The 17,027-nt window shown below is 37.1% G+C and overlaps 2 protein-coding genes across 3 annotated transcripts in view; one reads left to right on the top strand and one right to left on the bottom strand.

Moving 5' to 3' along the window:
- Positions 1–10,946, top strand: part of LOC119190188 (protein O-mannosyl-transferase Tmtc3-like) — a 14,773-nt gene extending 3,827 nt beyond the window's left edge. Inside the window, 10 exon segments of the mRNA XM_037441490.1 lie at positions 3,033–3,075; positions 3,078–3,131; positions 3,433–3,548; positions 3,961–4,178; positions 5,729–5,933; positions 6,405–6,668; positions 6,886–7,371; positions 7,624–7,810; positions 8,103–8,383; positions 8,656–10,946. Of these exon segments, the coding sequence (XP_037297387.1) occupies positions 3,033–3,075; positions 3,078–3,131; positions 3,433–3,548; positions 3,961–4,178; positions 5,729–5,933; positions 6,405–6,668; positions 6,886–7,371; positions 7,624–7,810; positions 8,103–8,383; positions 8,656–8,931 (2,130 nt within the window). The 3' untranslated portion in view covers positions 8,932–10,946.
- An 891-nt stretch (positions 10,947–11,837) lies between these two features.
- On the bottom strand, positions 11,838–16,990 carry LOC115446652 (high mobility group-T protein; the record flags this gene model as incomplete). Of its 2 annotated transcripts, XR_005112790.1 has the most annotated exon segments (5): positions 11,838–12,029; positions 13,153–14,525; positions 15,109–15,283; positions 16,151–16,311; positions 16,778–16,990. XR_005112790.1 is itself a non-coding variant. In XM_037441402.1 (4 exon segments), coding segments are annotated over 4 exon segments (684 nt in total), but the record flags the coding sequence as incomplete, so codon positions are not given.
- Between the last annotated feature and the right edge of the window lie 37 nt (positions 16,991–17,027).

Genomic DNA, 17,027 nt, shown 5'->3' with positions numbered 1-17,027 from the left:
TATACACCAGCTTAAACGCCGGAACCAGAGTTATCAGAATTAAATACTATGAAGAGATTTTTCCATTTTACAATGGTTATATTTCGATTCATTTTACTTTGTACACTAAAACTATCTCCAAATGTATTTCAGTTACTTATAACAGTTATGAAGAACTCGTGCCTTATATATTTCCGCAATATTTCCCTACACGTAAACCAACTTTCAACAACATGCAATACAAATCTAGTATACTTACGTTTAGAAACAACATTTCAAGTATAAAGTGGACTCCACAAGAGAGCACCACATTTACAATAACCCTCTCAAGTAGTCGGTACGTATTCTGTGTAATGAAGTCGTAGAGTTGCCCGCCTGTGTCTCTACACTGTGCTGCAATGATCACTGTTTTATAGCTCCACTACAAAATACACCAGTGTTTTCACAGACCATGCTTGCTCTTGCTTTTGTTGATGTTTTCTAAGTATATTCGATTTCAGAACGGTAGTTTTTTCTTTGCGTGTGTCCTTTTTAATATTGTGTATTTTAAAATATGGTAATAAAATATTATGCTGTATTGTTTTGAGATATTGGAAAAATATATACCATTTTGATAGATCGTATTGTTGGAAAGAGCCACTTCTTCACAGCGATAAGACATTCCGAAGTGGTGGTAGATTGAATTCATTCAGCTTTTGAAAGACTATTTGATTATAGATTTTTTAACATTAATAGATTCTTCGAGTTTATCTGGCATCTATGATGTGATAGGTGACGGATCTATCGCCATATAAGGCGAAAATTCCAATCCTCGTGACTCATGTTTTTCCGAGTCGAAAGGCTCACACAGATTATGTCTAGTCTGAAACGTAACAGTTTACAGCCCAAATCTGCTACCACTAATGTTCAATAGACCACATAAGAAAGACAACAACCTTAAAATGTTCATTATATATAATCTTGTAACTACACCTAGAACGTTGAAATGACTTCGCATAGACATTTAAGAGCAAACATAAAATCTTATTACAGTCTAATTAACTGTACGACATTTTAAAATTCCACACTTGGAAATTAACAGGCTCTCTAAAGTCTTCCTTATTATTCTTATGTAGGTTAGGGCGGGAGAACGCGTTTTATATTCTTGCTTCAAGACTTAACGTGTCTGGTACACCCGAATATAATTGTTGGAGTAAGTTGAGTGTTAATGGGACTTCTTAAGATCTATTTAGTTTATAGTAATTATTTGGTTTTAGTTAAATAACTCTAATTCGTCAAACGTTTAATTATTCGTTTACAAAATCAAATTTTGTTGATAATAAATATATTTTATATTAACCTATATTTTTTTTATTCCAAAGTCCGTCAGTCTTTTTTCTCACGGCGATGCCGATAAACCGACTTTCAATAAAATTCATACCTGAGCACTGAGGACAAAGTTACATACGCAAATTAAACATAAATATTTCATGAATAGCATAAACAAAACGGCTGTTTTCGAATAATGAGAAATGCGTACTTAAATTATTTCCAAATTGGAGATCTCACGGTCGTACCGTCAAATCGATTACACAAGCTCCAAGAAATAAGAATTTCGAATAACAATTGAATTTTCATATTTATTTTAGGGAAACCTTTCATTGCTGGCAGTCTTGTAAATATCTTCTGTCGAACACGGCCTTGATAATTCTCTTGAGTAAATTTTGTTGATTTGTGAAATAAGTATTATGTTTCCTATGATAATTAATTTTATTCCGTATATAATGAGAAAATTGATAATAACAAGATATCTCATATCAAGATTGATCTTATTTGTATGTATACCCGTATCAAGATATTGTTATGATTTCTTTGAGAGTCTAGAATTATGTCCGCTACTCTTTTCTATGATTTACTAAATTAATATACATGAAAAATATTACACAATTAATAATTAATATGCATAATATATTGTAAACTCCAACTAAACGAACATTCATGAAGCAAATGTCAACAAGAATACAAAAAAAATAACATAAATAGTCACAAAGCTAGCATTATTCTTACTTGCTCATTCCTATTTCCAATATGTTTGACATATTGAATCAAATAGAACAAGCTCTCCAGTAATTAATTGCCAGCGTATGCTACAAATGTTGGCAACTCATTTTTTTCTTGTTCCAATCTGTTTGCAATTTATCTGTGAACGTTGTTCGCGAGCTAACTTTCGCGATACATCGGGGTTGTTATTTCCCTGAGTCTCATTTATAACTCCAGATGCATCGGTGTAATTCTGATGTTTGCAACTTTATTATAAATGAAGGTATCAGGATATCTTACATTTAATTTAAATTTGAAATCTATTCTTTCATAATGGTTTCTTATGTTTACGCGAATGTTAAACATTGCGGATTTTTTGGCGATTTTTATATTTTAATTTTCCGTCCTATTCTTTCGACATTGATTTTTAAAAACAGTAGATATCAAATCTTTAAGGGCGATTCCCATAATCTACATGGTCATCTTACGTCTTACGTCTTAAGATGGCGAGCGCAGTGGAATATTATGAAACAATTCTTTATCATTCAAAATGTTGCATGGTGTCTTCACTGTTTATGGGCGGTCGTATCACTTACCATCAGGAGATAGTCTAGCCCGTGTCATCATCAAATAATAAAAAAATCTACTTTTACCGCTACGGTTCCATAGTAAAAATTGACCAATAAGAATATATTTTTTTTAACAAATGAGTAATTTAATTGCTTAATTCCTACCATTAAGTAACACGTAGTTCGCAGTTAGGATAATTTATAGGAATTGGTTATTAAAGAACAATGAAATTTCGTTACTTTATTACTGATCCTATTTTTGAATGCTCTAATCTTCAGATTTATAAAACTTATATGAAAATATGCAAAGTTTAATTGCAATTATACCAACCTTCCTTCTACGAAACATCCAGCCTTTCTATACATAATTCGCGTGAAGTGCAAACGCGGCGTCCCGAAATATAAACCTCGCTAACCCTTTTATCTAGCGGTACATTGTAAAAATAAAAATAATATGTCTCACAGGTAACGGGTGTGGTTGGTAGAGCGGAGATGCTGTCTTCTCTGTTTTCCTCGGCGCATTATTGTGTTACGCCAGAGCGGCCAACAGGAGACGATATACAGGTATATTTATATGAAATTCTCGCGTTGTTAGTGTTTTGTTAAGTGAAAGATGTAGAATGTTGATTAGTTTTGTTTTTGGTTAGTTACTATATTAAGTGGATGAAAACATAGCGGTATGTCGAAATTAGCTTGAACTTATTTTTAGTAATGTATTTCATATAAAATATTCTCTACAAAAGGCAATTTGATATTAATTCAGTATTTTTAGTTGACTGATGTCTGAGAACGCCTACGCAAAAACAACAATAAATTCTCAAAAAACTTCTGAAAGTTAAGGAGGCTAAAAACGTGTGTTTTTTAGATTGGCGGTACGTAGCGGCGTGTACCGCATGCGTGGGTATCGCTATGCTGTGCAAGGAACAAGGCATCACCGTCACCGGAGTGTGCGTTGTGTACGAGCTCTTCGTCGCTCAGAAGGTGCGAATAATTCATCTCAACTGTCGCCAACTTGGTGCAGAATTCACAGCCGGGCGTGTACTGAATTACTTAGTATCCACTATCTTGCTACAGATAAAGTTTATGAAGATGGGGACTTTTCTTACATGCATTCTTGAGATTATTTTTATATTTACGCTTAACGTGGTCATTAAACCGAAGAAAATAAAACCGAAGTACTTATTTTATCAAAATTTGGTGAATAGATATTTTTTTTACTCCTCGAAGCTCTCTAAAGCCTTTAAATAGGTAACCGTTTGAAATTAAACCGGCGCCAGCAACATTTTCTGATGTCATGAATTACGGTTTGTCTTGCGATCCATCCAATCGCTCTACTGGCACCATAACATCTTAAATAATAAACCGAATATTCATTACCAATTTTATTCTCTAGCGCCGAAGTTCAGGAGGCGGTAGCCGGTGGTCGTGGATGGACGCGTGGGGCAAGGGATCCGGGTGGGGGTGCGCCTGTGGTGAAGCTGCTAGGCGGGTGGCCACCGTCTGCTGCGCCACCCTGGCACTCCTGGCTGCTAGGCTCCATGTCATGGGTGCGCAGCTGCCCGTGTTCACGAGGTTCGATAACCCAGCTGGAGCTGCTCCTGCGCCTACCAGGTAATGTGGATATGATTTCAATTTCCATTAATGATACTTAGTGCATGCAGGTATGGTCCGTGGCGGCCTCTTCGATTAGGTTTAAGCGTAATATGTATGCTAGGTTTAAGAGTAATAATATGTATGTAATATGTTGTTATGTAATTAATTTGTAAAATTTACTTTATTAAATTATATTTATTGGTTCAATCTTATATAAATTTACCATAGATATTGTGAGTATTAAAGAGGACCGTACGTTGCACATATAGCTTTAAAAATGCTTACACCAAGTAGTGCGGTGTTGGGAAGCTGACACTGCGGAGGCAACGCGGCACTTAGCGGTAAATTCAAAGGCGCCCTAACATCGCAAGTGGTTGTTGACCCTTTACTCGACACGAAAGAACAAGATTTAACGCAAAGAACAAGCTACCTCCTACCTTATTGGAATTATATAATAAAAAAATTGTATCTAAATTATTTTCATCGAAATCTATAAAAGTATAACGTGGAATAGAGTAAAGCTTGTAAAATAATAAAATCATCAACCAATAAAAAAGGTTCGAAACTTACCGAGTACCGAATACTCCAACGAAAGAGGCTGCTACATGTCCTAATTACGGCAATAACATCATAACAGATTTGCCCCGTTCAGTAACCGCTTTAGCCAAGATGAGAGCATCTTTTTCTTTATTACCCTGAGTAATGAGGGTCGAAGGGTAATGGTTGGCTTTGACAACCGGTTTAGTGTAGTGAACGACGCGTTACCTATGTTAAGCCACATTAATTTTACGAGCGTTGTCATCGCCCGCTCATTGTTTTCGTCTGGTTTTTATTTACATTGGAAATTCGAGATGTTGATTTGGGATGGAATCAAATCTGAATGAATTGGATTAGATAGGATATTTTAATATGCCTGGAGGTAATTGTATTCAAATTCGACGATCGATACGATTAAAGTAGGCAACACGAGAGCAAGAATACTTGGAAACGAATTATCAAGATATATGTTTATCTTCAGATATTATTTGATCTCTGTCTGTATTATGAAATTTTCTAGTAATTTCTAAGTTATATATACGTATAACCTTCGAAGTCTAGACTCCAATTTTGTAAATAACTAGACGTATTATTTCAAAACTTTACATCGAGGAATACTACCTACATTATATATTCTTGAATAAAAAAGTGAACGTAATTTTCTAAGTCCACTTGTTTCTACTAAAAATGTAAACGGAACTTCTTAACATTATTTATGAACTTAAATTGCGCTTCAAATATAAACAGAAACATGCTCTGATCCTTACTTTCCTACGTTTCAACCAGTACCGGCTTTAGAGGGCCGGGGGTGTCTCGGCCTCTCTCCGCGGCCCCAGGTCTTAGTATAGGGAACAAACAATCGTAACAGATTTTCGTTAGAATCAGCTAGAGCGTCACCAACGGCATGTTCCTTTAACCAGTATCTAAAAAAAACAAAACGTCACCAGAAATTGGGTGCCATTTTTCATCCACCGCTCCTGCTTTCAGCTAATAATAATCTTGTTCTGGTATAGTCTAATCTGTTATTTCAGGCACCTAACATTCGCCTACTTGCCTGCACTAAACGCCTGGTTACTGACACTGCCTGAGGCGTTGTGCTGCGATTGGACCATGGGTACCGTGGCCCTCATCAGGTCCTGGCGCGACCCTCGGAACCTGGCTACTATAGCCCTCGCCACTGCTCTAATGGCAGCTGCTATACACGCGTTAAGGACGCGATGTTCTGCCTTGTCTATGGTAAGTGAATTATTTGATATTTTTGTTTGGCTATCAGTTTGCTCTTTATGAGGTCACAACTAAGTGGTTTTAAGACATTCTTTAGAAAATATTTGTGGTTCTTTGTGTATATATTTGTTGTAAATTTATAAAAAGAGTAATAACTTATTTATATCCCTACTAAAGGCATGAATCTCTGAAGACCAATATTCTTAAATAACCGGACTTTAAGGTGACTGTGTTTTATATCGATTAATGTATTTTTGTTATAAAAAAAACGATTCACGCCTGTATCCCCGAAGGAGTAGGCAGAGGTGCAACCAGGGCTGATAGATCAGAAAAACCCAATATCACTTGGCCCGACTCTGGATTTGATCCCAGGACCTCAGTGCTGTACCGCGCACGCAATTCAACTACGCCATCGAAGCAGAATATGTTTGCTTTATTAAAGAATAAATTACTCGTGAATTTTCAAAATATTTTTTTTTACAGGGTCTAGCATTATTAGTGCTGCCTTTCCTACCAGCTTCAAACTTATTCTTTCCTGTGGGTTTCGTGGTTGCCGAGCGAGTGCTTTACATGCCCTCAATGGGTTGGTGTCTGCTAGTGGCACACGGCTGGAGACTCCTTGCCAAGAAACGCGCCAAGCTCGCTGCAGCTGCCTTAATATTCCTCCTACTGGCATTCAGTGCTAAGACATATGTCAGGAACTGGGACTGGAAGACTGAATATTCTATTTTTGCTTCTGGACTTAAAGTGAGTTTGTATTTAATTATATTTTCGGTCAATATTGGATTTGAAGATTATTTTTTAATTGTAAATGACACATTTGAAAAATGTAGTTTTAATAAAACAGAATCAAATTAGGAAGTGTAATTTGTGTATGAATTTATTGATTCACCATATTATATAACACATAGAAGGTAACTATAAATTGTTTGATAAACATATCACAAATAAATCTTTCCATCAGGTAAATCGCAACAACGCGAAATTATATAACAACGTCGGCCACGCCTTAGAAGCTGAAGGCAGGTATTCAGAAGCCTTAGAATTCTTCAACACAGCAGTAGGCGTGCAACCAGATGACGTCGGCGCCCACATCAATGTCGGCCGAACTTACAACCATCTAGGTCGCTACCAAGAAGCCGAGGACGCTTACGTCAAAGCAAAGTCTTTGCTACCAAAAGCCAAACCTGGCGAGTCTTACCAAGCTAGGATCGCACCCAACCATTTGAACGTCTTCCTGAACCTCGCTAATCTGATATCCAAAAACGCGACACGATTGGAAGAGGCTGACATGTTGTACCGTCAAGCAATTAGCATGAGAGCTGATTACACTCAAGCTTATATTAACAGAGGCGATATTCTGATTAAACTGAACAGGACGAAGGAAGCTCAGGAGGTGTACGAAAGGGCATTACTGTATGATAGTGGAAATCCAGATATTTACTACAATGTAAGTAATATAAGAAGTGAAATGTTGAAGAAATTAACAATTGCTATTTTGATATCACATCAAAGAAGTTTATCATTATTCTGAGAAACTGTTTCAATATACTTATTAAGAGATACTCTAGTTTAATTGTTGCAATAAGAGTTCCTGGCTCAACAGTGGCAAGAATTCTGCTCATAAAATATTTTTAAGTAAAGTTATCTGTTTAAAATATTATTCGCTATAACATGCTTATACTATTAATGACATTTCCAGCTGGGTGTGGTGCTACTGGAACAGGGTAAGGCATCTCAAGCACTTGCGTATTTAGACAAGGCTTTAGAACTGGAGCCAGAACACGAACAAGCCTTGCTAAACTCTGCCATACTGCTGCAAGAGCTGGGCGCGGCGGATCTGCGACATTTGGCAAGGCAGCGACTTCTAAAACTACTTGATAAAGATGGTAAGTTGCTATGGATTAAATTATTATGTGATATCTTTTACTAATATATTTTTCATCTGTGACTTATTGTATAATTGATTGTCGTGATTAGCAAGCGGCCTACCTGATGATAAGCACACAACGACTGTTTTCAATCAGCAGCATTACACAAAAATTTTAAAATCATCTGTATGGCTATGACATGTCTCCGCTGGAAATGGCCGGATCAGTTTTAACATTTGTATCCTCTTCACTCAACTTTCATTTCTTTTCACACTATATAGTCAATAATTCCCACCATTATAAATTGCAGCAACTAACGAGCGGGTCCACTTCAACCTCGGCATGGTATGTATGGACGAGGGCGATGCAGAATGCGCCGAGCGTTGGTTCCGCGCCGCCGTGCATCTCAAGCCGGACTTCAGGTCGGCGCTGTTCAACCTGGCGCTGCTCCTGGCCGACCGCCGCCGCCCACTAGAGGCAGCACCCTTCCTCAAGCAGCTAGTGAGGCACCACCCAGATCACGTCAAGGCACTGGTGCTGCTGGGGGATATTTACATCAACTCTGTCAAGGATTTGGATGCGGCTGAGAGCGTAAGTGATACGGAATTAGCGTAAAAATAAATGAAATAAATAATTGAAGATTACATAACGGTATGGCTTTTTATGTACAAAGAGCAATATGTTCAAGAAGTTTTTATATACTGGAAAATCTAATAATCTCATCTTTTTTTATTCAACAGAAACTGTCCGCTTTATTATAAGCGACCCAGCTGCCCTTATACACTGTTTGTAAATACTAGTTAATAGGTATTTAAGTGGTGCTTATTATTTGGAATAATGTGATTGATGATACATTGCTGCAGTGTTACCGGCGCATCCTGGAGCTGGAGGCGGACAACGTGCAGGCGCTGCACAACCTGTGCGTGGTGGCGGTGGAGCGCGGCCGCCTCGCCGTGGCCGAGGAGTGCCTCGCGCGTGCGCACGCGCTGGCGCCGCACGAGCACTACATACAGCGCCACCTCGCCGTCGTCCGAGCGAGACGGCAGGCCAACACCGCCAACAAACCCGCCGAGGTGCGAGCGAGATGGAACTACATCCCGCAGCAGCCGCCCGACCCTCACGAGACTGACGCCTCATAGCGATACACGGACGACACTATGTAAAATGCATGTACATATTTGCGATTGGAGCCAATGTTGGTTACGTTCTTGTCGCTTCCATATTCGAAATATTTTCTTACTTTATTAAATCTGGAACTTTGTATCTCGGTAGACTATGCTGTTGGCCAACGTTGGCTCCAAATCGCTGCGTTAGGATATCTTTTAAACACCAAGATAGGCCGTACATTCTGTTTATGCCCTGCTTATTTGTATTACTTTTGTCTTTGTAATTTATGACAATCAGGGTATTGAGAGTCTCTTATACAATTATGTTAAAAAAAAAGTTCTTCTTAAAATTTATAAGTATTTTGATGTTTTAGAAATTTCTATTTGATTGCAATTATTTAACTGATCTACGACCAATGTAATCATGGGCATTATTTTTTAAGATAACCGAGAAATTAATAGATTTTGCAATAAGAAATTAGTTACGAATCAACACAAGGTCGTAGTGAATGTTGATGACTGGTATAATTTACGAAATTGTGCGAAAAACTAATTAAGACAACCTATAATGGATTGATCTCGTATTTAAATATGTAATTTGCGTACCGTATTTCGTGATATTAGTTAATTATAGCTTGACCAGAAAAATAGAAAACGCAATAGGGCCGCCATCTTAGATTTCATAACCTATAATTACCCGCTACCGGAAGTTAGTTTTATATTTTCCTGGTCGATTTTTATATTATAATTGTGTATGCCATAATATTATAGTTATGTAGAATATGTTCGAACGAGCTTTTGTCATTAGCCTGGTATACGGAAAATATTGACAATTATGTACTTGTATGTAAAAAGAAATAGCATAGAGTCCGTAATTTATTTAAATGTAACCGCAATGCAATTCTTCGAATGAGTTACTTAACCGGTCGTCGAGCGACAATTAACATTAAAATTAATGAATACAACTGGATTCCACTTATATAATGTCCCAAGGAATGAAGGCGTGAGGTCAGCAGGCTCTATTCCGTCTACGAGGGTAAATCCGCCATTTTGCAATTGCGGGCGTTCTAATCGAAGGAAAACTTTGATAGCCGTATAGGCAAATAAGGGATTTTTTAATTCTTTTACTTATACGAATATCAAAGCTCTCCTTCGAATAGAACACCCGTAATTGCAAAGACGGAAATGCCTCTAGACGGAATAAGGCTTGACCTTATTTGAATTTTGATGCCTCAACTACCGCGCATCAAGTACCTGAATAAGAATTATAATATTCTTGACATAGTCCCAATCTCATTCGAGAACTAATCTAGTCTTATTATCCATATTCGATTGGCAAGGTTGACCACGTGGACGTAGAATCGGTATAACAAATATAAGAACCCCATGCTTTGTATAGGCGGAGGGAATAGCATTAGACCCCGCAAATTGCCTTCCCGATTAATAATACATAAAACATAGCCTCTTGACCACGGTTTTAGTTTAAAATTGGTTATACACCGCTGTTTATATAACGATTGGTTACTAAGAACCTTTTAAGGAATTGACGTCATTGTTGCGTCAGTGGAACGTTAATTAAAGACCAACTTAATATGGCGTTCATTTGTTTGTTTCCATTTGGATGACTTTCATAATACCAATGTACAATGTGGAGGTATACATATATACACAGCGCGGTATAACTTAGCAAAGAAGCTACTGTTTTTATAGTATTTTGTATATGTTATTTCATTGTTCAGTCACAAAGAATCGCAATATGTAAACTTCAAATCTGGAAATACATTATTTTCGTAAACGCTAATATAATTAAGTGAAAAAATAAATGAACGTGATCTACCGTTATTAGAATTAGATGTGAAAAATGTAACGTTGTTAATGTTTTAAGATAAAAAGTAACTTTTGTAAAAACTGAATTTTTTTACAATGTCTTGAAACATTTCTGGTGGGAACTCCGGCGTGAGTTGATAAATGCGTAAGGACCCCGAATATTATAAACTATTTGTCGTCAAAACGTTTATTTTTATAAAATAAAACATGTTTCAAAGGAATTGCGTTGTTATTTTACCATTATTTCTCCTTATCCTTAGATAATCTATATATTATAAAGTCCACTTTTCTCTGTCTGTATGTTATCGATTTTCTCAAAATCTACTGAACGAATTTTTATGAAATTTGGTATGGAGATATTTTAAGACCCTGGGTAGGACATAGACTACTATTTATCCAGGTAGAATTTAAAGCGGGACTTTTATCCCGGAACAACTTTCACGAGCCGCGAGCAAAAGCTAGTTAATCTATAAACATACATCCATACACCTGATGGTTTATTGCAGAAACATGGGCGTAGCAAATAGAGTTGATCCATTCTTGACGCACCCAACCAACAGGCCACGCGAGAATCCTTCTGACCATCTACTAAATTTCAGTCAAACCTTTAGAAATATATGAATCCCTCGAGACGAAATAGGGCGTGACACCTCCATTACTATGAAATACTACAAATAGCCATACAAAGCCCTTTCAATATTATTTCTATCGTCGAATCATTAGACAATACTGATGAGGATCGCAGGAACAGGTTGGATGTTAGATGTTTCGTTTTTGACAGGTCCACCTGCAAACCTTTAGATCTGTCTTCAACAGTGGACTTCATGAAGCTGATAATAGCTTATAGGGATAATACCCATGAACCTTGGAGTGATGCCTAATTTAACTAATCTATTGACAAAAACACGTCCCAATACTGCTATTAATTATTTATATTAATAATTCTAATTACTTATGTTGCGGCTCTGTAAAATTGGTTTTCTTTTTATTTTAAGCACTAGACCCATTATAATAAGGTTACACAAATATAAAATAATTTAACGCCATTTAAAATTATCTACTAAATCTCGTTTAATATAGTAAAAAATGCGAAATAAAATAAAAGAACAATGTTTGTGTAAAAGATTCACTATATTGTTTTGTACAGAGTAATTTACAAATTCAAAACAATATCGCCCCTGTTACACACAGCTTAAAATATGTTCTCGTTCAATGTTTCCACTATAACTTTAATACACAAGTGATTCCTTGGAATTGCTGAATTGTTTATACAATTGCTTCACCGTGAGACAAATTCCATGTCACTGGAAAACAAGTCAACAATATGAAAGCAAAGTACATTCTAGCATAATTCTAGTCGGTAGAAGTACCTAGTACAGCTACTATTTAAGTACTATCACGTTTTGCAGTCCTTTATTTACACGATACAGTAGTACGCAATCCAGAACGAGCATCGCGAGTTTAAACTTACCAAAATCCGTTCAAAATTAAAATATAGCACTCACATAACACACCTCACTATCTTTTGAACAAGGGTGTTGTAAGGAGACTGATCCAACCACTTTTCCCGACTATCCATTGTACAGGCGTGTACTCTTGCGACTCACGCACACTGTAAGCGATTAGGGAAAGTAGTGGGGCGCGTTTTTCGCCTAAAAATGATGTACCTATAGTATACATCCGAATCCAATCTGCTAGTAGATAGTACCAAAAATGACATGACAATGCCGTAGTCGGTCCGGATCGGGCTATCACGCGTAGTTTGTCTGCACCGTAACATTGAAATTTTAAATTTCTTTAACCGATCATCAAATTAAAAGTAACTTGTAAATTATTTTTAATCTTAATAGTTTGTCCTCAAATTTTCCTATCTAAATGCCTAACATAATAAAATAGACGAAAGATTGAGTAATAAATTTACATATCAGCTCCAGTTGATATGCCAAGACCACTGGCTTGAATAAACCGAACAAATTGGAAACAACCAGACCCACACAGGCATCAAGCTACGATTACGACAGATATTAGTTCTAATATTCGAGCGTCATTTCTAATATTAAATTGCAGATGCGCATTCGCAATTGCGTACTACTGTGCAACATTCTTATGGCAAACACAAAACACACAGGCAATGATCTTACAAACGATACTGCCAGCGACTCGAGTTTCAAATCAACAACATAACCTAAAACGTTTGAACAAATCGTTGCATCCCATAAGGACGAAATAAAGGAATCATAATTTAATTAACTATAACTCTGGTCACAAATTAACAAATCTCACTCGCTCACTTTTCAACCGCGCTTACATATCTAGCTACCAAATACTATCAACTTATCGACGCTAAAAAATTTTGAACTTTTATACATCCTTTGTTCATCGCGAAGTTGCCTATGTTAAGAGTATTTGCGTGAGATAAAAATATACCTCGATGTGGCTGCAACCGCTCCTGACACCTCCAGTTTTGCGTTACATCACTAAACAATATCACCTAATTGTTGACGATTCAATGTTACCACGACCTTAAATTAAAAATTATAAGGCCACTTAACCTCGACCTAACCAACTCATACATTATCAAGAGCCATATTTAAAAACATTTTCAAAATGTATTGCCGCCGTAGCGCACTGTGGCGATACACAACAGAATTAAACTCAAATCAAATGATTTACAACAACAAAATATAATTTCCTCTGTTTTATGGTTAAAAATCAACATAAAGTTTAAACAATTACCGAATACATACAATATAATGTAAATTAACATTGTCTTGGTACGACACAGTCGCGTTCAAGTATATTCCGTAGACTACAACCGCATTTAGACCGAGAACAGACCTAAATCAAAAATATTTATAAAAGAATACTCTATCTAACATGGTTTGTTTCAGTCTCTACTAAACACCGACCGACGGTACGTCAAATTTATCAAAATACATAACACATTCATTTTTGAAAACACGTGGGCCATGCCACTGTGGTCTTTTAATAAAAATAGTTCAGTATATAAAATTATACACAAGTTTCAGGGGTCAAGTCAAACGGTTTGAAAAACCATAAAATTTAGTATACTATAGCAATATTAGCAAAACGAGTTTCTGTGTGTGTTATTAACAATTCAGCCAACTCGTTGACCGATTGGTTGATTGGTGCAAAAGTAATGTTCTCCCTTCACATATTCGATAACATACTCAACCAAAACCGAAAATGGTACTCAGCATTACACTCACAAATATTTCGTTAATGTAGCTATAGTGTACTAACTGTCGCGTCATAGGCGTAGCAAGGGGTCCTGTGCACACCCACTATGTGGTATCCATTATAGGATGTTGAGGATACTACTAATTTTTAAAACCACCAAATTATCAATAGCAATTATAATATACAGTTTAGACTACGACACTGAATGAGTGTACACATTGAGTAAGTGTATGCACTGAGTGAATCTATTCACCGAGTGACTGTACGCACTGAATGAATCTATTCACCGAGTGACTGTATGCACTGAGCGAGTGTATACATTTAGTGTACGGTGTAGTGTCGAAGTCTAAAAGTTAAAGGACACAAAAGTTGTTTGTAGTGTCGGAAGCAGGCCCCCCTCCCTCGCTTTTAGAGGATGCCAGCTACGCCTATAGTTGTGTGGTAGTGCAGTACGCAGTAATGGTTCAGTTATATTCATCGTCATGTTCGTAGTCGGGCGCGTCGTCAATGTCGTCGGCGGCGCGGACGGCGAGGTGCGGCGGCGCGGGGGCGGGGGGCGGCGCTGCTACTAACGGACCTTTCTTGTACGCCGTCATCTCCTGCAACAAACAACGGAAAATAAACCTAAACCAATCAAATATTAAATCTAATGTAGCACGAGTGGCGAAATCAAATATCAAACGTAATGCAATAGCATATTTGGGACTATAACGGACTGCCATGCAGCGACTGACTGACTTTCGAAGCTACGTATGTATTGTATATAATATATCGTTCACTTTAAAGGAGGAAATCATCTTGAGGAAATCTATGTACCTAAAAAATTCTCACACTTATAGAGAACTTTTCAGTATACATTTGTCTTCATCACTAAACCTAGAAATAACTATATTAACAATGAAACCACAAAACTCCAAAAACTCAGAAATACCTACACACACCCCAGTCCCCAATAGGCTATTTCGTACGTCAAGGTAGTGTCATCACAACAATCAGATCATCCTGAAAATTCCTCAATATAAAATTAATTTTACTCCAAACCTGCTAGCATATTTGTATCGACTAACAAAGGGTAATGATTGCTCATCAGTCGACAATTTTTGCACCATCAAGACTCACCATCTCATACAGTAATCACATGGCCTTGCCAATAAAGAAAAATTAAAAGCTGTCAAAACTTACCCTGTCATACCGCGCCTTGTCCTGTTCAGAGAGTGCGTCGTATTTAGCCTTAGTTTCCGGATCCGCCGCGGCCCAGCGCCGGCCCAACTCCTTGGCGATGTCGCCCATTGTATACTCAGGGTTGCCAGCCTTCACTTTAGAACGTTCGTCGTTGCAGAACAAGAAGAACGCTGATCTGTAATGTTGATATGTTTAGTAATATTTGCAATAGTAAGATGATTGACTTCTAGATTCTTGTGATATACTTTTTTGTTCTTTCTTCATTGTGTGCAAAAATAGGGAAGAATAGTGAGACCATAGCATGATAGAAACTTTCTTAAAGCTTATGAGTTTACTACCAACTAGGCAACTACGTTCCAAATAGGCAACACCTAGCATCAATAACTGATGCCATAACTATTAAAATTGTTTATTGTGTTCATTTAAATCAAAATAATACCACTCGGCAAGAAATCGCGAATATTTTTATTCGGTAACAATGTGAGCAGGATGGTTACGATCATAAATAATATTCTAATAAAAATGTGTAGTATTCATAAAGAAAAGTTATAATATGGAACAGGGCGGATGTGATTCAAGGGGAGAGAAAAAATACATTATAAAATTAAATAACAAAAAAGTGAATATTCTTCCAAACATTCTGAACGAAAATTAATATTTAAATTAAAGTAATGTTGCTGAATAATGACTATATTTTTGTATTATTTTTTATATCTCTACAGTCCAGTTCACCAAATTTTAAGTTTAGATATAGGAGTTAATAACCGATGTACTGATCCAAATCTGAAAATTCCCTAATAGGAAACCACATTATCCTGATGATAGATATTTACTAGAATCGAATAGGTGATTCATATTTTTATTCTGTATTTATAGTATAGTATAGTTGACTTGTCATACGAGATAGTACCTACATGATTAATAAACGACATTTTCATAGCCAAAACTACCCGAGACGCAACCATGACCCCAAACTAAAATATACTAATGAGAATTACACTAATTATATATGAATGAGGAAGAAGTCATGACCGGCACTCACAACGATCGCTTTGGCGCGTTGGGATCCTTCAACGTCTGCCGCTTGCGTCCCCTGATCTTCACGTCCTTGGGCGGCACGTAGCTCTGCATTTCCAGGTCGAACCGCTGCTTGTCCTGCTCAGCCATCTCGTGGAACCTCTGCTTTTCTTTCTCTGACATTGTCTGAGAAAAAATAACATAGTAATCTGCTGGTGTTCTTATTTGTAATTATCTATCTCCACAAGAGGTAAGCACTTTTACATGCATGTTTCAGAAACGATTGGGTTTAGTTTTTCCGATTGGTTGACTGCCTGAACCCATACCCTGGCAGAGAAACCAATCCCAGACAAATCATGTTAGAAAATTTCACACAAAATTGTTGATTTGAAAATCAAACTCAAAAACTTCCAATCCATAGTCCATTTAAGTAAACTGTAACACAAATATTATTTTCTTTGTCTAACACCTCGAAAACACATTCTTTGAGATTAAAATACCATTTGCAAACAAAATATAATATTTCCTATATATCACTATTTAAAATACTTTTGATTGATGTCCAGACAAATAACCTCCTCCTTGTTTTGAAGTCGGTTAATAAATTAACAACCTGTCTATTTAATGTCTACAATACCCACAAACAACTTACATTCCACCTCTCAGCGCACTTCTTAGAGAAGGCAGCGAAGATGACATTCTCGTCGGGGTGTTTCTTCTTGTGCTCCTCGCGGCAGGTCTGCACGAAGAACGCGTACGCCGTCATGCGACCGCGCGGTTTGTTGTACGGCCGTGCGCGCGGCATCCTGCCCTTATTCGCTGTGGCTTGGGCTAACGCTTGCTGCTGCGCTTGTTGCTGTAACTCCTGTGTACAATTTTATGTATTTTTATTTATAGATTCC

The sequence above is a fragment of the Manduca sexta genome, chromosome 22 (assembly GCF_014839805.1).
Source record: "Manduca sexta isolate Smith_Timp_Sample1 chromosome 22, JHU_Msex_v1.0, whole genome shotgun sequence".
Classification (NCBI taxonomy): Eukaryota; Metazoa; Arthropoda; class Insecta; order Lepidoptera; family Sphingidae; genus Manduca; species Manduca sexta.
Note: the sequence above shows the minus strand (reverse complement) of the source record. Positions and strands in the feature narration are given on the sequence as shown.